Source organism: Oncorhynchus keta, chromosome 10 (genome assembly GCF_023373465.1).
Source record: "Oncorhynchus keta strain PuntledgeMale-10-30-2019 chromosome 10, Oket_V2, whole genome shotgun sequence".
NCBI lineage: Eukaryota > Metazoa > Chordata > Actinopteri > Salmoniformes > Salmonidae > Oncorhynchus > Oncorhynchus keta.
In genome coordinates this window covers 67525537-67548570 of record NC_068430.1, presented here as the reverse complement: position 1 = coordinate 67548570, position 23034 = coordinate 67525537, and the positions used below count along the sequence as shown (strand labels likewise).

The following is a 23034-nucleotide window of genomic DNA, read 5'->3' as shown; positions in this document are numbered from 1 at the left end:
GATCACCCTCCTTTTCTGTTTTAAAGGTTCAGTGCAGTCAACAACGTGATTTAAATGTGCTTTATATGTATTTCCACACTAAATGGTTGGAGTAGTACTCTGCAGTTGTGGAAATTATAATAATGCCCCTTCAGTGTAAGAGCTGTTTTAAAAGACAGCCTGAAATGTCTGCCTGTTTTGGTGGGATGGAGTTTTGGCCTGGCTGGTGACATCACCAAGTGGTAAATGAGACCAATAAGAGTTCCAAACCTCTCTACCAATAACAGGTAGTTTTCAGTTTTCCTCTCCCTCTCAGGCCACTCCCAGACAGTCCTAGCATAATTGTTGACCATTTTAATAGAAAACAATCATAGTAAGGTACATAATTGCTATCAGAAAGGATTTGATATTGTTATAAAAACAGCTGCGTTGGACCTTTAAGATAATCAGAGTGGTCTTACGTTGGACTTTTAAGATAATCAGAGTGGTCTTACGTTGGACTTTTAAGATAATCAGAGTGGTCTTACGTTGGACTTTTAAGATAATCAGAGTGGTCTTACGTTGGACTTTTAAGATAATCAGAGTGGTCTTACATTGGACCTTTAAGATAATCAGAGTGGTCTTACGTTGGACTTTTAAGATAATCAGAGTGGTCTTACGTTGGACTTTTAAGGTAATCAGAGTGGTCTTACATTGGACTTTTAAGATAATCAGAGTGGTCTTACATTGGACTTTTAAGATAATCAGAGTGGTCTTACATTGGACCTTTAAGATAATCAGAGTGGTCTTACGTTGGACTTTTAAGATAATCAGAGTGGTCTTACGTTGGACTTTTAAGGTAATCAGAGTGGTCTTACGTTGGACCTTTAAGGTAATCAGAGTGGTCTTACGTTGGACCTTTAAGATAATCAGAGTGGTCTTACATTGGACCTTTAAGGTAATCAGAGTGGTCTTACATTGGACCTTTAAGGTAATCAGAGTGGTCTTACGTTGGACCTTTAAGGTAATCAGAGTGGTCTTACATTGGACCTTTAAGGTAATCAGAGTGGTCTTACGTTGGACCTTTAAGATAATCAGAGTGGTCTTACGTTGGACCTTTAAGATAATCAGAGTGGTCTTACATTGGACCTTTAAGATAATCAGAGTTATCTTACGTTGGACCTTTAAGATAATCAGAGTGGTCTTACGTTGGACCTTTAAGATAATCAGAGTGGTCTTACGTTGGACCTTTAAGATAATCAGAGTGGTCTTACGTTGGACTTTTAAGATAATCAGAGTGGTCTTACATTGGACCTTTAAGATAATCAGAGTGGTCTTACGTTGGACTTTTAAGATAATCAGAGTGGTCTTACATTGGACTTTTAAGATAATCAGAGTGGTCTTACGTTGGACTTTTAAGATAATCAGAGTGGTCTTACGTTGGACTTTTAAGATAATCAGAGTGGTCTTACATTGGACTTTTAAGATAATCAGAGTGGTCTTACACATTTGGCACATCTTTCACATTGTGTTCACTTTCCCCTTCACAATATTTCCCTCATTGTACATTTTCCACGATGTCAATGTTACAGTTGCCCCCCTGTTGACTTCATTGCCTTGGTTGTCTCACTTCCGAGTTGAAAGTCAGGCAGTGATTTATTGACTAGTACTGAAGTTGAACTGCTAAACCCCTGCATTTGTGGTTGAATTCTAAGACATTTGATGATAATTATATATCTGTAAAGTGACTATGAAAGTGATCCTCATTAGACATAATTATATTCGGGTTACAGTACAAACACCCTAGAATAAGACAAAAACACACATATCACCCATGTCACAACCTGACCTAACCAAAATAATAAAGAAAACAAAGAATACTAAGGTCAGGGCGTGACAACCTTTATTTAACTAGGCAAGTCAGTTAAGAACAAATTCTTATTTACAATGACGGCCTACCAAAAGGCAAAAGGTCTCATGCGGAGACAGGGGCCTGGGATTATTATATATATATTTTTTTTTTAATACAATATAAATATAGGACAAAACACACATCACAACAAGAGATAACACATATGGAATCATGTATTAACCAAAAAAGTGTTAAACAAAACAAAATATATTTGAGATTCTTCAAAGTAGCCACCCTTTGCCTTGATGACAGCTTTGCACACGCTTGGCATTCTCTCAACCAGCTTCATGCGGTAGTCACCTGGAATGCATTTCACTTAACAGGTGTGCCTTGTTAAAAGTTCATTTGTGGAATTTCTTTCCTTCTCAATGTGTTTCAGCCAATCAGTTGTGTTGTGACAAGGTAGGGTGGGTATACACTTGATAGCCCTATTTGGTAAAAGACCAAGTCCATATTATGGCAAGAACAGCTCAAATAAACAAAGAGAAACGATAGTCTATCATTACTTTAAGACAAGAAGGTCAGTCAATCTGGAAAACTTCAATAACTTTGAAAGTTTCTTCAAGTGCAGTCACAAAAACCATGAAGTGCTATGATGAAACTGGCTTTCATGAGGACTGCCACATGAAAGGAAGACCCAGAGTTACCTCTGCTGGAGAGGTTAAGTTCATTATAATAACTGCACCTCAGATTGCAGCCCAAGTAAATGATTCACAGAGTTCAAGTAACAGACACATTTCAACATCAACTGTTCAGAGGAAACTGAGTGAATCAGGCCTTCATGGTCGAATTGAGTGCTGCGTCAGATGACCTGGCCTCCACAATCACCTGATCTCTATTCAATTGAGATGGTTTGGGATGAGTTGGACCGCAGCATGAAGGAAAAGCAGCTAACAAGTGCTCAGCATATGTGGGAACTCCTTCAAGACTGTTGGAAAAGCATTCCTGGTGAAGCTGGTTGAGAGAATGCCAAGACTGTGCAAAGCTGTCATCAAGGCAAAGGGTGGCTACTTTGAATCTAAATTCTAAAATATATTTAGATTTGTTCAACACTATTTTGGTTACTATGTGATGTGTTATTTCATAGTTTTGATGTATTCAATATTATTCTACAATGTAAAAAATAGTAAAAATAAAGAAAAATCCTAGAATGAGTAGGTGTGTCCATACTTTTGACTGGTAGTGTATATTTGAAACTTCTCAATCCCAAGAAATCTCAGTCAACCAAAATGGGGTCAGTCCAAGTAGCCCTGCTTGGCATCAACTGAGCTACAAAAGTATTCTGAAGGGGCAAATTCAATTTCAACATTTATGAACATAGGGTCACTACAGTTATTGTTACTTGTGGTCAAAAACATTATTTTTTAGTTCATACTATGAGGGGGAGGGTGTTAAATGTATTTCACAGTAAAAGTGGAGGGTCATGTGAAAATATTTTTAATGTTGGGGAGGGGGGTGCATTTATTCTTATGACACCGTGAGTTATATTTGACATATATGGCCACTCCTCCCCCTTTCTGTAATCTGTCACATCTAAATACATTATAATCATTTACTTCAATGTCTTTATCAGAGACAGAACCATTGAACCATGTTTCCGAGAGAACCAGAACGTCAGGACACTAGTCTTGTACTCAAATGTCGATTGTGTTCATTTTTAAAATCATACTTCGCACATTTTGGTGCATTATCCCAAGCCCCCTTCGAGATTTAAAGTCAGAGGGCGTATTCAGCTTATTCACATAAGAGTTAACAGGCATAAGATCATCTGTAACAATTTTTTGAGTGAGCTGAACCTTTGCCAAGGCCCCTGGCAACCACGTGAGAGCAGAACAAACTGAGCATTTGGCAGTCGTCCCTCAAGTCACAGGACGCAGAGGCTGGGGCGGGAACTGGGAGAGCAGTGTTGGCAGAGCTCAGTCCACCCGGATGAAGCTCCCACCAAAGGAGTGGAGCTGCTACAGAGGACCGGAGTGGCTGCCAATGCTGTATTCTGGGTGTGCACAAGAGGCCTTGGTGTGGCTCCTGTTGCAGGGTTGGGGCTTCCATGGGGGGAAGGAGTGTCTCAGGCCTGACCTGGGGATGGGAGTAGGGAGGGAAACCGAAACTAGCCTGGGAGAGAGGTTGTGGCGGGAATTGAGGAGGGTGGTGTGGAGGGCAGTGTGGCTGGCGAAGCTCCAAACTCTCAGCATATGAGGGCTGATGATGTGAATGATGCATGGTGTGGACTGCATCATGTGGTGCACTACCCTCGACAGTGTGCTGTGATGGGCCGGGTCTGGTAGAGATATTAGGTTTCAGGTAAGACCCCAATGCAGACTGTGTTGAAGATTTTTTTTATTACAGTAATAGTGGTAGGCAAACGACAGATCAAGGCAGGCAGGGGTCGATAATCCAGAGTATTGGGAAACGGCACAGGACGGCAGGCATGCTCAGGGTCAGGGGCAGGCAGAGTGGTCAGGCAGGCAGGTTTCAGAGTCAGGACAGGCAAGGGTCTAAACCAGGAGGGCGAGAAAAAGAGAGACTGGAGAAAAGCAGGAGCTGAGACAAAATGCTGGTTGACTTGACAAACAAGACGAACCTGCAACAGGCAAACAGAGAACACAGGTATCAGTACCCAGGGGATAATGGGGAAGATGGATGACACCTGGAGGGGGGTGGAGACAAGCACAAGGACAGGTGAAACAGATCAGGGTGTGACAGATATGCTGTGATGGGCTGGGTCTGGTTTAGCTGTACTGTGATGGGCCTGGTCTGGTGGCATAGGAGGGAGGTTCTAGGGGGAATTGAAGAGGTTGGTGTGGAGGGCAGTGTGGCTACAAAATCTGTATTGGGCCTCTTTGACTGTGTACGGCTTGGGCATAGCTCAGTGTATCTGCATGCAGTTCCTGGGAAGAGAAGTGGTGGAGAGTGGTGTGGGGGCAGTGTTGCCGGCTGTTCTCCAGTCTCTGTGAGGTGCCACCAGATGCAGCTCTAAAGGAGCATTTGATTTGTCTCAAGGAGTTGGTGGCTGTTCTGTTGCTCCTGTGGGGTGAGGTGGACTGGCCACCCAGAGCAACATCCTTAACATCCTGGTAACGGTGGGGACTGCCTTTGTAATGGCAGTTTTAATTTTAGTGCTTTTCTTATAACCAATTTCTGTGTTCAGGCAAGTGACTGACTGAACGAATCCTCACTATCAGTAGCTGCAATTTGGCAGTATGCCCAGACCTTATTTTGAGAACAATACCTCGTGAGGTATTGGTCTGTCACATGTCATGGCCTGTACAAGGTGTCAGGGATGCAGGCCCAACATGGCCCGTGTGGACTCCAATGCTTCCCACAGTTGTGTCAAGTTGGCTGGATGTCCTTTTGGGTGGTGGACCATTCTTGATACACACGTGACTACTGAGCATGAAAAACCCAGCAGCGTTGCAGTTCTTGACACAAACTGGTGCGCCTGGCACCTTCTAACATATCCTGTTCAAAGGCACTTCAATATTTTGTCTTGCCCATTCACCCTCTGAATGGCACACATACACAATCCATGTCTCCATTGTCTCAAGGCTTACAAATCCTTATTTAACCTCCTCCCCGTCATCGACACTGATTGAAGTGGATTTAACAAGTGACATCAATAAGGGATCATAGCCTTCACCTGGTCAGTCTATGTCATGGAAAGAACAGGTGTCCTTAATGTTTTATACGCTCAGTGTATATGAACAGTAGTTAATAGAAAGTATATATTACATTCCCAATGTCCCCGACAATGACATCAGTTCCCATCTCATAATAGTCAGTCCTGTCACCGGTTTGCAAGGTGCCCTGGATAATGGTGACTTGCAATGATTACCAGTGCTGGTCCACATTGGCAGCTCTTCAGTTCGTTTAGCCTCTTTAGCCTGAGTTCATTTAGCCTCTCATCATTTTCCGATAAACATGACTCCATTGAAGAGTTCACTGATCCCCTCTTGTGAGAAGCCTCCTCCTGTCACTGGTAGGCTCTCTGAAACAGGCAGCCAGCCTCACACATTGCCATTTCTTCCTGTAAATGCTGCTTTCCTTTCCTCCGGTTTATACACCATTCATTTTGTCATCCTTCTCATGTTTGCCTCAGCTGAAAAAACAAATAAAAGACACATTGTCAATCATTTTTTTTTTATTAAAAAAAACTTATTTCAGCTACTCAAAAGTATAATTTCCTGTCATTGACCACGTTTATAATAATCATAAGTCTCATGCTGCTGGTATATTGTAAACATGGTGAACAGTGAATGGTCTTCATACTGTTGTAGTGCTGCGGTAGCATAGGCTGGGAGATTACTAGTTTTAAGGCTTCTATCCACTCCCTCTGGTCCTGCTCCTGGTCACACAGGAAGACAAACTGCCTGTCTGGCGTCTCCAAGGTGACCCCGAACCTCCACCTGCCACTGCGGTTCCCCTTAGGCTGGACCTCCCTCACAGAGTAGCCATGGACCTCTGTGCCGATGAAGACAGCTCCTAGTTCCAAAGCATCCTATGGACGGACACACAGCAATACACACGTAGACACAGCCAGACACACACACGCACTCGCACACTAGTTACAACATTCTTCTCCACAAATACAAATGGCGTATGCATGTTCTCTGTTGTCATTACCAGTGATGTTTTGAAGTAGGACATCTTTCTGTCCGTTAAGTTTAAGACGAACCATCTCTTCTTGAATGTCTCCCATTGCTAAGAACAGACACAGAATCAGCCCTGGCTGAGCATCACACAGGTTGAGTTTCTGGTGCTCTCGGCGTATATCACGTTAGAACTTCACTGTGTTCAATAAATTTGCTGGATTACTAACCGTTGGGCCGGTTTTCTCCATGTAGCCTTCTTTAATGCTACTTCTGGTTATCAAAGGTACGAGCTGCACAAACAAAAACATAGAAAGGAGACAGATCTGTACAGAGGGAGTCCTTGAAAGTATGACGTCACCTGTGACATATCATGTCAGTTACGGCGATACAAGACTTCTACTTTGAAACAGTTTGTACTCACGTCACACTCCCTGGCATTAGGGTCGACTTTCTTGAGGTAAGCAAACCGGGTGGCCCGAATCGCATTGAAACAGGACACAATTTCCTGGAAGGAGACAGAAATTTGAATCTCTAGACGTCTTCATGACAACGTTTCAATTAAGTTTTGTCATTGGTTATTACCTGGCTGTTGTCATGGTAAACAAACAGGTTTCTGGTTCGTTCTTCCTCCAGGTAGGAGATTTGCAGCCCGTGGGCGTGGCCTATCTTTTCCGGCTGGAACACGGCATTGAGGTCCTTCATAGAGATGACTGCTTTGGGCTTCTTGGACTAGGGTCAATAATACACAACAGGCAGCATTATGATGAGCCCTTCTCAGGTATTTTATATCTAACATTTATTTAACCAGGTAAGTCAATTAACAAAAAATTCTTATTGACAATGACGGCCTAGCAAGAGGGAAAGGCTTTTTGTGGCGACGGGGGCTGGGATAAAAATAAATAAAAAATTGACAACACGCATCACAACAAGAGACACCACAACTCTACATAAAGAGACCTAAAACAACAACAAAACATGGCAGCGACACAGCATGACAACAACACGACATGGCAGAAACACAGCATGACAAAACCATAGCAAGACAACAACATGGCAGCAACACAGCATGACAACAACACGACATGGCAGAAACACAGTATGACAAAACCATAGCAAGACAACAACAAAACATGGCAGCGACACAGCATGACAACAACACGACATGGCAGAAACACAGTATGACAAAACCATAGCAAGACAACAACATGGCAGCAACACAGCATGACAACAACACGACATGGCAGAAACACAGTATGATAAAACCATAGCAAGACAACAACATGGCAGCGACACAGCATGACAACAACACGACATGGCAGCAACACAGCATGACAACAACACGACATGGCAGAAACACAGTATGACAAAACCATAGCAAGACAACAACATGGCAGCAACACAGCATGACAACAACACAACATGGCAGAAACACAGTATGACAAAACCATAGCAAGACAACAACATGGCAGCAACACAGCATGACAACAACACGACATGGCAGAAACACAGCATGACAACAACACGACATGGCAGAAACACAGCATGACAACAACACGACATGGCAGAAACACAGTATGACAAAACCATAGCAAGACAACAACATGGTAGCAAAACAGCAATGGCAGCAGCACAACATGGTAGCAGCACAAAACATGACAACAACATGGTAGCAACACAACATGGCAGCAGAACAACATGGTAACAGCACAAAACATGGCACAAACATTATTAGGCACAGACAACAGCACAAAGGGCAAAATGGTAGAGATAAAAAAAAAAACATCACGCGAAGCAGCCACCAGTGTCAGTAAGACATTCTTCCTAACGAATCACATAACCTTTGTTTTGGAGGTGTTCACAACAAGGTTAAGGGCAGAGAAAGCTTGCTGGATACTAAGAAAACTTTGTTGTAGAGCATTCCATATAAAATTTGGGGAGGGGCCAGATGATTATAAGACTGTATCATCTGCATATAAGTGGATGCAGTGCATTCAGAAAGTACTCAGACCCCTTCCCTTTTTCCACATTTTGCTACATTACAGCCTTATTCTAAAATAGATACAATTGAAAAAAAATCATCATCAATCTACACATAATACCCCATAATGACAAAGCGAATACAGGTTTTTAGACATTTTTGCAAATCTATTCAAATCTGTAGCTCAGTTGGTAGAGCATGGCGCTTGTAACGCCAGGTTAGTGGGTTCAATTCCCGGGACCACCCATACGTAGAATGTATGCACACATGACTGTAAGTCGCTTTGGATAAAAGCGTCTGCTAAATGGCATATATTATTATTATTATATTATAAAAAACAGAAATACCTTACTTACATAAGGATTCAGACCCTTTATTATGAGACTCGAAATTGAGCTAAGGTGCATCCTGTTTCCATTGATCATCCTTGAGATGTTTCTACAACTTGACTGGAGTTCACATGGTAAATTCAATTGATTGGACATGATTTGGAAAACACACACCTGTCTATATAAGGTCCCCACAGTTGACAATGCATGTCAGAGCAAAAACCAAGCCATGAGGTCAAAGTAATAGTCCATAGAGCTCCGAGGATTGTGTCAAGGCACAGATCTAGAGAAGGGCACTAAAAATGACTGCAGCATTGAAGGTCCCCAAGAACACAGTGGCCTCAATCATTCTTAAATGGAAGAAGTTTGGAACCACAGAGACTCTTCCTAGAGCTGGTCGCCCGGCCAAACTGAGCAATAGGGGGAGAAGGGCCTTGGTCAGGGATGTGACCAAGAACCTGATGGTCATTCTGACAGAGCTCCAGAGTTCCTCTGTGGAGATGGGAGAATCTTCCAGAAAGACAACCATCTCTGCAGCACTCCACCAATCAGGCCGTTATGGTAGAGTGGCCAGACAGAAGCCACTCCTCAGTAAAAGGCACATGACAGCCCACTTGGAGTTTGCCAAAAGGCACCTAAAGGACTCTCAGACAATGACAAACAAGATTCTCTGGTCTGATGAAACCAACCTGACAGAGTGAGAGGCTCTGCAGAGAAGAATGGGAGAAACTACCCATAAGACCCCTCAGAGAAACCTTGGCCAAGTCAATAAAGATAGCAGTTTAGCAATGCTTAGAGTTAAAAGGCAGTGATGACAAATTTAGGACCCTTATGGTTGCAGTGACACATCCATAACCAGATGCACAACCGTAAGGCTCTCCAGAGGGTAGTGAGGTCTGCACAACGCATCACCAGGGCAAACTACCTGCCCTCCAGGACACATACACCACCTGATGTCACAGGAAGGCCATAAAGATCATCAAGGACAACAACCACCCGAGCCACTGCCTGTTCACCCCGCTATCATCCAGAAGGCGAGGTCAGTACAGGTGCATCAAAGCAGGGACCGAGAGACTGTAAAACAGCTTCTATCTCAAGGCCATCAGACTGTTAAACAGCCACCACTAACATTGAGTGGCTGCTGCCAACATACTGACTCAACTCCAGCCACTTTAATAATGGAAAAATGTATCACTAGCCACTTTAAACAATGCCACTTTTGTTTACATACCCTACATTACTCATCTCATATGTATGCCGTTCTGTACCATCACTCATTCATATATTTGTATGTACATATTCTTCATCCCTTTACACTTGTGTGTGTATAAGGTAGTTGTTGTGGAATTGTTAGGTTAGATTACTCTTTGGTTATTACTGCATGGTCGGTACTAGAAGCACAAGCATTTCGCTATACTCGCATTAACATCTGCTAACCATGTGTATGTGACAAATAAAATTTGATTTGAACCAGAGTGGAATCCAGATTGCGTACCAGAGAGAATACTATAGACATCATGAAAGCCAGTCAGTTGATTATTGACAAGTTTTTCTAACACTTTGGTAAATAGGGCAAGATACTGGAGAAATTAGCCTATAAGAGCTGGGATCAGCTTGATCTCCCCTTTAAATAAAGGTTCCAGCGTGGCTGCCTTCCAAGCACTGGGAACCTCCCCAGAGAGGAGAGACAGGCTCGGCAACTATAGGGTCTGCAACTTTAAAGAAGAAAGGACGTAAGCCATCTGTCCCAGATGCTTATTTGGGGTAAAGTTTAATAAGGAGCCCCTTTAGCACATCAGACATAGTGACCACCTGCAGGGAGAAGCTGAGTAGCGAGGAAGGGGAAGAAGAGGGAGTAGCATCAAGGCTAGTCACATTAAAAGGGCTGGGAGATGAGGAAGTGTTGGATGGGAAAGGAGGCATGGCTGAGTCAAATAGGAATCCTGACTCAATTAAGTGATGATTAAAGAGCTCAGCCATATGCTCCTTGTCAGTAACAACCACATTATCCACATTAAGGGACATGGGCAGCTGTGAGGAGGAGGGTTTATTCTCCAGGTCTTTCACCATTTTCCAGAACTTCTTTGGGTTAGATCCACAGAGAGAGAACGGCTCTTTAAAGTAACTGACTCTTTCTCAATTGCCTGAACAACAGCCAGTCAGCCTGAGTATTTGTGTACAGATCCTTTCATCAAATAGTGTTATTGAGGTGAAGTAACTCTGCCAGATCAGTCGAACCAGGGGCTGAACATGTTTTTAAAGGTAATTTTCTTTATGGGGGCATGTCTGTTAATTTAACGATACCACTGAAAAAAATGTTTTTTTAAAAAGGTCCAAGCATCTTCGACAGAGGGGATCAAGCAGATTCTATGCTAATTTCCAGGGGCTCGGTCATGAAGGAAGGTTTCTCATTCGTTTTTCAGCAAGCATCTATGACAAATCAGTACAGGTAATTTAACTGAGCAGCCAATTTAGAACACAGTGATCACTAAGGTCACTACAGAAAAACACCAGACTGATACCTATCAGGATTATTTGTGAGGATAACATCAAGGAGAGTAGCCTTTCTGGGTGTTTGTGGTCATACCTCATGGGATTGGTAATGATCTGAGAGAGATTTAGGGAGTCCCATTGTTTTAAGTAACAGGGGTTGTTCCCTGTGACTTTTCCAAAGCCTTCTGGGCACGTACCCAGGACGACATTTTGTTAGCTGGGTTAAGGGGATACCTAGTCAGTTGTACAACTGAATACATTCAACTGAAATGTGTCTTCTGCATTTCACCCAACTTACATCCTCCTTGGTGAAGTATCTCAAGGTGAAGTCTGTTTCAGAGAGCAGGAATCTCCTTTTCAGGAACTGCTTGTTGTCCTTGCCTTTCTTCCATAGTATTCCTTCGTAAAGTCCTGAATGGGATCCAACCAATACAAAACATTGATTTAGTTAGTATCCCTCGTCTCCTCATACTCAGTATTTTGGTACGTTTGGTTCTATGCCTTGCTCTGTAGACAGTGATGTAATGTCTTGTGTTCCTAGACAATTTGAATAAAATAAATAGACTTATCCATGAAGGCTTGTCAACATTTAGCACTTACCTGAACTATAAACTTGTTGAAGGGAGTTATTCTCTCCTGTGAATTCTCTCCTCTCATACTTAGCACGTATCCACTGATCTTTAAGAACACTGTCAGGAAACCAAAAGGTTAAAGATTGAAATACAAAAGCTAATATTTTAAAAATACAAATGTTCTGTGTTGAATATATGACTCAACAACGACCACAAACCCTGTAGTATTTGCCAACTCAATCAATTGTAGGCTAATTGACGCCAAGATGTTTCTTCTTCTTCTCTTGAAATAATACTACATCCTTCCACTGAATGAACATCTGTCAAGTCATCACAATTTACACTTCCTTAAATTGCGTGAGTGAATGAAGACATTGATATAGTTCCACTCACACACAGTCCTTCTTCTGTGGCCGGTAGTAGAACGGCGGAACACACTTCTCATAGAACGCATTGGCTGCAGCGTTACCCCTTGTCTTCATAAACTACAATTACAAACATAATAGGAACGTTATAACATAATAAGCATGTTATAACATGACAACATCAAAGGGATTGTGACTATTGAGTGATCTTGAGAGTACATCCTTCAAGGTGTAAAGGTCCTTGGTAGACTCCTGGGCCATTGTGACATGTTAAACTGTACCTCTACTAGGGAATCATCCCAGAAATCCAAGCGTATGGACTTTATCTGGCTGATGGCAGGAAAGTCCCGATGTGTCCCAGAACAGTTCACACATACAAACACACCAAGTTTGTATGATGCCCAGTCTGGCTCTGTGAATAGCAGTAATATGACACTGTATCAATCAATCAGACACTGGAAATGTTTGCAGCCTGTATACCTTTGTACCACATTACTCTAGTTTGGATATTGGACTTTGTAGTATGTCATGCCTTGATTGGTTGTTTTTTCCTAGGCTGGTTGATGAGAGTTACTGGAAAGGAGGAACCCTTGTAATCATTGACTGAATGGACTTTAACTTCCCCCAAAATAAGTTCTTTAAGACATGCCATGGTTGTAATAATTTGACTTTTTAGTCATTTAGCAGACGCTCTTATCCAAAGTGACTTATAGTTAGTGCATTCATCTTAAGCTAGGTGAGACAACCACATCACAGTCGTAGTAAGAACATAAATCAGCAGTGAAATCCAGTGGAATAAATGCAAATGCAAATATAACTCATAGCTCATGCTCCACATTCTATAAACAATAGACAACCACACTGAAATAGTTGATCATTAATATGAAATAGTCACATAGAAGACATAGCTTCGGTTTGGGGGTCCCTCAATATTTCACTACTTTAAACTTTTGTTTTACAGTTCATATCTGTACCATATCCTAACCACAATGGTAACCTAAATATGTCAAATGTTAGAGGCTATCAATAATGTTTTAACATGTATTCTATTAAATATAACTCACCAGGGGCCCCACAGTCGGCACAATGGTCGTTGCTGGGCTGTTTCACCATATCAAGCAAAATCTTCTTATTTCTCTCTGGACTTGCCATAAGTAAATCGGCTATTCTTCTGCCTCAATCAAGTCCCAACAAACGAATTTCTTATTTTACTTAGGTCTATGCCTTTTCATTCACTCAAACGTATTACTTCTATAACAGGTGTCAGGACATTTGTTGTTGTTGTTGCACTTGACCGCGGTCACTGGCCGACGTTTCCTTTTGTCACTGGCATAGCAACATGACGTTTATTGTTCTTCACACAAACACTCACTATCAAATAACAATGAGTAGAGGAAATGAAAAAGGCGTTACCATATATTACGCATAATTTATAAACGGACAAGTAGGCCTGACAGAATAGTAATATCCAAGAAAAGCAACTGTACTTGATTTTAGAGTATATATTACAACAAAATATATCGAGATAATATATAATGTCTTGAAAATGTCACCAAAGTTCAATCATATTCATATTGAAATGTAAATAAATAAAATATCTTAATATATAAAAACGAACGCACTTGAGATGAAAGTCAGTGAGATTTCAAATGCAGCATAAATAACCTGGAGAGCGGGGGAACATGAAGTGCCTCGGAAAGAAGTATGCGTGATCCTTGTTTCCGCATCGGCGTGAGATCGGCGAACAACGAAAGGGCAAAAGTTTGAATAAATTACCTGTAAAATCACGATTACAATGTGGGTTTTTAGGCGATTTATGTCTTTAATCGCCCGGAGAGGTATGCACAAATGTTTTATTCAAGCTGTCAAGTTTCTCGTAACTTCTTAATTATTTTTTTTCAGGTGCTATTTGTTAGCGGGTGGGTATAATTTGTGGAACGTTCCAACAGGAATCTGTTCCAAAAACTGCGGAAACAAGGTTGCCAACAAACACCGCATACAAAGTTGATACCGGGTAGGAAGTGGGCTATTTAATTAATTGTTTCACTCACCACATTTATTCCGAAAATGTATGTCCTCACTCTGGTAGCCTATGGACAAACTTAAAGAATAAACTACGTGGTGAGTTGATGCCTATTCGGCAGCTAGTTAGCTAGGGGAATTGATAATGCTACATTGAATGCGTTGTTTGTTGACAACCTTGTACTTTACGAAGTTTTTGCAACAGATTCCTGTTGGAACGTTCCACAAATTATACCGCCCCCTATTATGTGTTACCATCTATTCTTGCAGGGCAGTATGGCTTATTCTACCAACCCCAGGGCTCACTCCCCAAACTAGAATTCCGGTATCTCAACTGCACGTGCTGCTGGAGGAGTCGGATCCCAGTCGCAGGCTTTGAAACCCTTAATAACACCCTCTCTTCATCTACTACTCCTTGCGACGACAAGTCGCTGGACGCATACTACACGTCAGAGCAGCGAGGTGTCATTCTGCAGCTCCTCAACAATGCGGCAGAGTCAGAGCTTGCTGCTGTCAAGCTCCTTCGTGGCCGCAAGTCTGTCAACATTGTGGAATACAGGACTAGAAATGGACCGTTTAAAAATCTCGAAAGCGTCACAAATGTGCCGCTTCTGAAACACAAAAGTGCTGTCATTGTCTTCAACTCCATCCTCAACCCTCCGGAGAAGAAGGAGAAAAGAAAAGTAAAGATCCAGCTAGCCAAGTTCATCAGACCAGAGGTGGAAAGGACCTGGCTAGAGGTAAGATGATTTAGCTAGATGGATGGCCTTGAGGTCTGGATGTTGATGGCACAGTTGGGCAGCCCACAGGGTCAGTCCCCGCTGTCATTTCACCATAGAAATACATCAGTGTTATTACATGTGTATTAATCCATCTTTCTTCCAGGATGCAAATTCCATAGTGTCCATTGTGTGTGGAGTGAATAAAATAGCCTGGGCGCACATGGATCGTGGCATGAACGTGTTGGAGTGGAAACATGAGGATTGCCACAACTTTCTGAAGGGAACCTACATGGCTTCTGCCTACTTGGATGACGTAAGTTGAATGTTTCCGACCGAGGTATTCTTGCATTTGGGTAAGTAGGTTAGCCCTGAGACATGACTGTGCAGACTCCTATGGTGTCAGTCTACAGCCATGTCACAGGGCTAGGTTTCAGCTTAGCACATAATCATTGACTCTAATATCCAAACAGCCTAACTCCTGTACTGAATCACATCTCATTATGTGCCATAACATCACCAGATATCCAGTGTGGTATCCCACCTCCCCACAGCTGACTTCTTCGTTGTGGAAAAGACATCCATCTCCCTTCAAAACACTGCCCTGTACCCAGTAATGGCTCACATGCGTACAGTGGAGGCTATGCTATTCGCCCTGCTGGAGCCCCGCTACACCCAGCCTGACATCACTGCTCCACCGAAGGTGCTCAACATGATGCGCACCGCCGTCGGCCGCCATTTTGGCCTCATGGTGGGTGACTCCCGCACCAGCGGGGCCCAGACGTTGCAACAGATGATGACGGAGTCAGTGACTCAGAAGATTCCGAGGGTGACATTCCCTCACAACCTGTTGGTGAAATACAGGAATTCCTTCCAGATGGGCGGGCGGAGTCGGGGGGAGGAGCTGTGTGACGCCATGTTGCAGGCTGTGGCGTTTTACGAGCTGCTCAGTGAATCGAGTTAATGTTACAGCAACAATTTCCACGCTCCATTTTCAGACTGAAACTAGTTGACTGTGTACAGTATGTGTGACCTGGTGGCGTCGAAGTTCAAAGAGCTAACCAGAGAGACCTGCATATTGGAGGCTTGATGGAAATTAACACTAGCTTATATTTAAATGTATACTACAACACTTCCCACCTGTAGAGTCAGATGGTATTGCACTTGAGGTGTCAGTTTAGGCCCCAGCAGCTGTACTCAAGCCTCTCCTCGTACAGACACCACACATCAGGCTTTCTTCAATTTCCCATGAATAGAAATGTTCTCAGGGCCACTAGTAAAGCAGAACAGGCTTGAATATGTACAGTGATGATTTGTCACATGTGACCACCTACATCTGTACCTTTGTGGGCAAATGTTTAATGCCTTCAAAGCCTGAAATACCACTGATTTTAAACACCAACTCACTGAACCAGCTTAAAATAAAAGTAACATACATGTTTTTATTTTTATGCATGAATATAAAAATAGTATTATTTCAATTATACATTTTGAATGAATACAGTAAACTTACCACTCAATGTAAGAAAGAAAAAAAGTGTACAGCAAAATATAATGAACACCCATATTGCCAACATTCACTAAATCACAAGTCATTAACATGGGGGGAGATGATGGCATTAACCTTCCTGTCATCCAGAAATGTTGCAGATCTGTTTGTGTAGTCTTGCTGGCTTAAATGGTCATTGTCATGGGAAATCATCTGCAAGGAGTCTCACAGTAGCCTTAGGGAGGCCAAGGTGAATACTGCTGAGGTAATGCAGAAACAGCATTCATAAGTCATTTTGCGCAATCCTTTTAATTCTAACTTTGTTTTCTCTTAGTAGAAATGAATAAGGTGCTCTCATGCAGTGTATTGACTCACCGGCCTTGGCCCTGCTGAGTTCTCTCTGATTGGCACATGGTGCGGAGGACAGGCAGGTAGTCCACAGCAACAGCTTGCTTGTTTCCCAAGGTGCAAAAGGCTCTGCTTGAGAGGACGGTTCTGATGATGTCATATCTCCTTTCGACCACACTGGAAGACAAACTGCTGTTGAGATACCACACTGACTCAATGGAACTTTACAATGAGTTCTATTAAGTTTAATCTAATATCAAGGTTTTGTTTGCAATAATGCTAATTTCTGACAACATTAAACTTGAGTGTTAACTTCACATAAGCATGTATGGTAATTTAGAGGACTGAGCTGCCAACGCATTTCTTACAGTGAAAAAATACCAGAACAAATCAGGAAACTGCACTCACCTAGGATCACAGGAAGTGGTCTGATTGACATTGAAACTTTGTCTGGGTAGGGCGACAGGGAGGGTGAGTTTCTCCATCACCCTCCCCCTCTGCTCCCCCTCCAGCCTCTGGGATCCAGTCCACCCCTCAGACACCCTGGCAAGGCACCTGTGGAAGCCCAGGCCCTCTACTGCAGCCTGGATCTCCAAAGTCCTCTCACACCACCACCTACAGCCCCCATCCTCCTCTCTCATCTCATCTAGCAGTCCATCCTTAACCTCTGCCCCTGTCCAGAGAAAAGCCCCTGGTCTGCATGGGCCAGCCTTATGTGAAGAATCACTCTGTAGAGAGGTATCAACAAAGGACATGAGGTCCATAAAGTCAGTCATTGCATCTAAGCAGTGGTACACCAAGCCATCTGCCGCCTTCTCAGTTTGAAGTTTGTCATTAACAATCTCAGTAATATTTGATACACTTGGATGAGCCCTCCTCAGAGACAGTGAGGCTCTGTAAGGCTTTACTAACATGCTGTGAGCTGATCTGGAATCAGATGTTGGCACACATTTCTTTCTCAGCCTGGAGCCAGAGGACACCTTAACTGGACTGGTCTGATCCAGGATCAGTGGGATCTGAGGGTGGTGGATGTCAGGGGGTGTTGGCTCACTCTGAAGCCTAGGGGGAGTCACTTTCTTTGGGGTGAGGAGAGGACTGGGCTGGGTCCTGACTGGTAGGGGAAGGAGGAGCTCTAGGTTTGAGTAGAGCAAAGCTACACCTCTCCTCCAGCTCTCAGTAAGGATCTCCATCAGCTTGATGGTGTCTGGTTTAGCCCAGGACTGGCACTGAGGAATCAAAGAGAAAGGCACCTCATACAGTTATATTGTCATTCAATGTTGTTATCTGAATAAATGCATTGCATGTTCATCTAGTTCAAGTTCACAGAGCCTCTGAGGTGACGTGCCTTTAGAGTGGTCTGCAGGTCATGGCCGAGGCCAGAGTTCAGGAGCCCCAGCATGCTCTGAGTGCAGCCCACGTCACAGGGCGGATGGCGGGGAGAAGTATTTTCACCCACTGCAATGTCTTCCACTGCAGCAACATCCAGAGGGTTATCCAAAACAATCAAGTGATTCAATTGTAAGACTTGACGTAAACTCTTTTAGACAGGGACCAAGAACTAAGGGGTCACAATACATGTGATATACTAACACACCTAGCCATTGAAGTTAGTTAATAGTTTGTCACTCACTTCCATGCACACCACCTGCAGGGTCCTTCAGTGGGGTTGCCCTCTGAGATGCTTGTCCTCCTCCACTGCAGACCCAGAGCTGCAGCTGCAATAGGCTACGTCTGATGTCCATCTGGTTCAGGGTCACCAGAGAGGTGATGTCCCCAGCATCCATCCTGATGTTCTCAGCCAGACACAGCAGCTGCAGATAACTGCAAACGTTCACCTGCGAGGGTGCACAACACAGACAGAAACTAAATGGAGTAGCAGCTTCATACCATACCATGCACATTAGATGAGGGGATGCAATGGTGCCAAGATGCTTGACTCACTACTGAAGGGGTTTTAAAAAGGATCGCTTCAAAGTTGCCGTCAAACTTTGCCTTGAAGGAGGGATCTGAAGACAGTTTTGGTGTTATGATTCAACTTTGTCATTTTCAATCCAATTGAATTCATATTTTTCAGTATGCAGTATATACACACACACCACTAGTGGTCAGTATCACAGGTCTCTTGGTTGTCGTCATGAAGGTCTTGATTGCTGTGAGGAATCCCACATCATCATCAAATACAACGTCAACCTGCGGGAGAGCAGGTGCAGCTCAGTCACTTCATTAAAACTACAGTTATGTGGTCTAGTCTGCAACCTATAGCACAGCTATACAACTGACTGCTGTGTGGTTTACCTCTTCAAATAGAATGAGTGATGTGGACATCCTTTTACTCCGGCTACCTGTTGGTGGCTCTTCAATGTCTGGTGACAGTTGACTGACTAACGGAGGGTTAATAATATCTGCCTTCTTCACAGTCTTGAGAGAGACAAAACCTGTAGGAAATAATATCAACAATTAAACAAAAAGACTAACCATAGCCACACCAGAGGAGGCTGGTGGGATGAGCTATAGGAGGATGGGCTCATTGTAATTGATGGAATAAATAGAAAGGTATCAAGCACATCAAACATGGAAACCACACGGTCGGCTCCGTTGCATTCATGCCATTCCAGCTATTACAATGAGCCCATACTCCTATGGCTCCTCCCACCAGCCTCCCAAGATCCACACATGCCTATGTGTGGTTAACTAAACTTGCAAGGTGTTTCCTGTTTTTCTTAACTGTTTGGTAGGTGCTCATCCTGTTTTGTAGATAACGAAGGGCCATCTAAGTTTGTGATCTCTGCATTACTCTTCTTCTTGAAGAAGTTAGCCAGCATCATGGAGGCTGCACTGCCACCTCTCTTATGGTGGGAGCTACGAGGGGGCTGAGGCCTCTTCCTATAGGATGAGAAAACCTTTCTTGGAGAGGCCACTTTACCTGTGTGAGGAGAGCACAAAATAGACATTACCCACAGTCTCCATTGGACAAACACCATACAAAATAGTTCCTGTCACTTTAAATAAGTGATTTTCAGTATATGGTTATGCTTAGACTGCAATAAAGTACTTTTCAGTAGCGGGGTGTGCTTACCAGCTACTGTGTCAGATTTAGTTGAAGTGTTGTTGTAGCTACTGAGATGAGATGGTTTGAAGGTGGTGCTTCCCTGGATCTCCACCAGGTGAGATTGGGTGGCCTCCTTCAGTTGAGTGAGGATGTGGCGACCACTGCGCTGGGAGGAGGCGTTCACTTCGAACACCTGGAGAGGCCAAGGAAATTAGCAGTCAAGACAGCCACCGTACATATATTACACAGGTTAGAAGATGATTGGATACACCTGTATGAAAGCTAACCTGTTTTGGTGAATCATATGACTGAATGAACATGAGCCAACCTCTCCTGCTTCTCTGCTTTACCCATCTTATCAAATTACCCACAAACTGTCATTTAAAAGTTAAAAATAAAGGAATGTCTCTGTACCATATTCTAACACCAATCAGTAGGTCCTATTCGGGTTCCCGAGTGGCGCAGCAGTCTAAGGCACTGCATCTCAGTGTTAGACGTGGCACTACAGACACCCTGGTTCAAATCCAGCTTTATCACAACCGGCCGTGATTGGGAGTCCCATAGGGTGGCGCACAGTGCTGTTCGGGTTTGGCCAGTGTAGGCTGTCATTGTAAATAAGAATTTGTTCTTAACTGACTTGCCTAGTTAAAAAAAAGGTTACATGTGAATGGGACTGTAGGTCTTCCAAGTAGTCCCACACTGACCTTGAAGCCTAGCTCCTGAGCGCAGGCGTATACTGAGGCAGTCTTGCCGATCCCTGGAGGTCCTGTGATCAGCATGGTGCTACACAGATCTTCCTCCCCGTCCTCCTCCACTCTAGCCTCTCCCTGGAAGTCACCACAGTCCCACGAGTCTGCACAGCCAAACCGGAGGTCAACGCTACAATCAATGTTATTCTTCGAAGATTCATCGTCAGTGATGTTTCTTGATTTTTCTATAATACAGTGGGTGGTTTCATTTTACACATTTTCCCCCATCAATTCATAACATCTAAAAAAATATATATATTTTTACCATTGCTGTTGGTGTTTTCCTCAAGTTTCCTGTCTCGCTCTTTTCTCCTCTCTTCACAGTCAGCTCTCCGTTTCCATTTCTTTAACCAACTACAAACAGAAATAAGGAAATGCATTTAATGCATTTAAGCTAAACATTGAAGGAGCTAGCAGCGGTGTTAGCAACTCACCTGTGTAACTTCTTTACAGAGACAGAATTGCCTATTACCTCACTGGAGTGCTGAGGGCGGTACTTCTCTGTCCACAGCAAATCCTCAATGTTGTGAACTTCACAACAGAAAAATAAAGGTACATATTTTAAAAACCTATGGCAGATCCCAATCAATGACAGAGCTAAAGCACCTCTGTATTCTAGTGGTCAGGGACATACATAGTCAGGACATACAACATTGGACAAAGAAAAGTAAACACTGATTGTTGTTGAAACTACAATGTATTAGGAATCATCACCTCTCCGAATGCATTGCTGTGGTTGGGCAGGATACACCTTCTGAGGAGATTCTGCTTGGTTTGGTGGGTTAGGGGTCAGTTCATGACCTATCCCCAGACCTCGACTTTCCCGCTGTTGCTGCCTGAGTCTTTGTGTTCGGCTCAGCCTGCTTCTTCCAGGCTGACCCCTGGAAGAGGGGATAAGAGACCCCCTGACTTGGTGTTCTAAAGAGGGACTGTACCCAGTCAAGCTGGTCTCCTCTAATCCCGGGCTAGACCTTTGGCGCTTGTGTACGGTTTCAGGATCCTCCTTCTCATTCTGATGTTTCCTCTTTCCTACAAAGCTAGCAGATGTAGCGCCTATCTCTGCCTCTGAAAGAAAAGGTGACCAATAAGACGGAATCTGATACTAGAATATGGCACCACACTATAGAGTCAACTATAGTCTCTCAATCTTACCGGGACTTTCTGACTCCAGAATTTTATGTTTGTATTTCTTCAGCAGCATAGTGAAGACTCTTCTCACTGGGAACAGTGGGTTAGACAATTTGACCTCTTCAAGAGACCCCTTGCGGGCAGTCCCTGACAACTTCTCTCTCCAGCCAGAAGTAATTGACCCCTTCCTCTCAGTCTGGTTGTGTTTAAGTGTTGACCTGGAACACCAATTCAAAATCCATCTCTGTGAGTGTTGGGGACTATTGGCCTTATTAGTGTCCCGTTTCCTGGTGAAAATGGTTGCCACTTTCTCATCCGAGACCCTGGTTGTCCCAGAGGCAGACTGCACCGCTGTTTGAATTGTGAGGGTACATGCTATTTCACTCTGACCAGATCCGAGTCCAACTCCTGCTCCATGGCATCGGCTAGTGACTTGAGCCAGGTCCACAGACCCCATCACTGCCCTGCCCCTGAATGCCGTGTCAGCACTGGAGCAGTTTGAGTCTGAAATCACTATTACATTATTAGGAGGGTCTGAGCAGGAGCGATCCTTGATGAGGCTTGTTCTTGCTTCAGGGAATCTGTTCTGCTTGAATCTGTGCAGCCTACTGGTTGACCGTGACACAGAGAGAGGCACCTCATCATAAGACCCCCCAAAATGACAAGGCACCATCTTAGGTTTGTTTCTCTTTCGCCTGCTCAGAAATTAGGCTCTTCCTCCCAAGAAGTTGTGGGGTTATACTGAAGTACTTTGTGATGTCATTGGATTTTGAGCACCCTGCCTTCTTCTCAATGGCCAAGTAGGGCGATAACCACATCTTTCTTGCCTAGTTAAATAAAAATAAATCAATCAAATTCCTTTCTGAAGATGTCAACATTACGGTCATAATATCAAGAGCATTCATATCATTCACTATAATTTGGAAGATAACAAATTCAAGTTACTTTCACTTTTGTCTTCGAAGTGCCAGATGGCAGCAGGTGCTGCATTAGTTACCTATAAAGTAGCACTTTCACAACCGTTGACACATTGTAACATAGACTTAGCTAGCTGGGGAACTTCAGTTTCTGATATGAGCTTCTGAACAAGTCAATAATAGCCTGCCGAGAAAGTTAATTTAAACATGCTTACGTTCATGCTAATTTCGCTATTCCTTAAACATTAATCAGCACACGCAGCCAAATGTTTAAATGTTGTGTAACTTACCGCTTCCGTATGTTCAAATAATTGCGCCAAACCCAGATCAACCAATCAGACAGCAATTTGAGTACTACGCCATAAATATTTTGTCCCGCCGCTAGGCACTGACGTTACAAATCCTTTGGTAGTAGGC

At 43.3% G+C, this 23034-nt stretch overlaps 3 protein-coding genes across 13 annotated transcripts; 1 reads left to right on the top strand and 2 right to left on the bottom strand.

Annotated features, from left to right (window-relative positions):
* Positions 1-1844: 1844 nt before the first annotated feature.
* On the bottom strand, positions 1845-13559 carry LOC118364852 (arf-GAP with dual PH domain-containing protein 2-like). 6 transcript variants are annotated; one of them, XR_008144782.1, is made up of 12 exons: positions 13261-13541; positions 12478-12608; positions 12225-12316; positions 11860-11948; positions 11558-11670; positions 7042-7188; positions 6881-6964; positions 6687-6749; positions 6491-6568; positions 6137-6365; positions 4452-5966; positions 1845-4365 (listed from the first exon to the last, which is right to left on the bottom strand). XR_008144782.1 is itself a non-coding variant. In XM_035746626.2 (11 exons), the coding sequence occupies exons 1-11, from the start codon at positions 13346-13348 to the stop codon at positions 5952-5954; spliced, it is 1092 nt and encodes a 363-aa protein (XP_035602519.1). In that variant the 5' UTR covers positions 13349-13548; the 3' UTR covers positions 1845-5951. The 6 variants fall into 6 exon arrangements, 3 of the variants coding, with proteins under 3 accessions (XP_035602519.1, XP_035602518.1, XP_035602517.1); XR_008144783.1 differs by having other exon boundaries at positions 5703-5966; XR_004821674.2 differs by having other exon boundaries at positions 1845-5966; positions 6174-6365; positions 6491-6596; positions 13261-13559.
* Positions 13560-13886: 327 nt separating this feature from the next.
* On the top strand, positions 13887-17096 carry tefm (transcription elongation factor, mitochondrial). The gene is made up of 4 exons (XM_035746627.2): positions 13887-14034; positions 14489-14958; positions 15104-15253; positions 15461-17096. Exons 1-4 carry the CDS (start codon positions 13992-13994, stop codon positions 15899-15901), a joined length of 1104 nt encoding a protein of 367 aa, XP_035602520.2. The 5' UTR covers positions 13887-13991; the 3' UTR covers positions 15902-17096.
* On the bottom strand, positions 16539-22996 carry LOC118364850 (ATPase family AAA domain-containing protein 5-like). Of its 6 annotated transcripts, none has more exons than XM_052527759.1 (16): positions 22908-22996; positions 21725-22527; positions 21287-21637; positions 21007-21103; positions 20838-20926; positions 20528-20676; positions 19851-20016; positions 19500-19697; positions 19070-19209; positions 18871-18964; positions 18716-18780; positions 18405-18609; positions 18120-18244; positions 17183-18000; positions 16802-16951; positions 16539-16686 (listed from the first exon to the last, which is right to left on the bottom strand). In XM_052527759.1, the coding sequence occupies exons 2-16, from the start codon at positions 22371-22373 to the stop codon at positions 16626-16628; spliced, it is 3357 nt and encodes a 1118-aa protein (XP_052383719.1). In that variant the 5' UTR covers positions 22374-22527; positions 22908-22996; the 3' UTR covers positions 16539-16625. The 6 variants fall into 6 exon arrangements, with proteins under 6 accessions (XP_052383719.1, XP_035602511.2, XP_035602513.2 ...); XM_035746618.2 differs by lacking the exon at positions 22908-22996 and adding an exon at positions 22646-22894; XM_035746620.2 differs by lacking the exon at positions 22908-22996 and adding an exon at positions 22698-22894.
* Between the last annotated feature and the right edge of the window lie 38 nt (positions 22997-23034).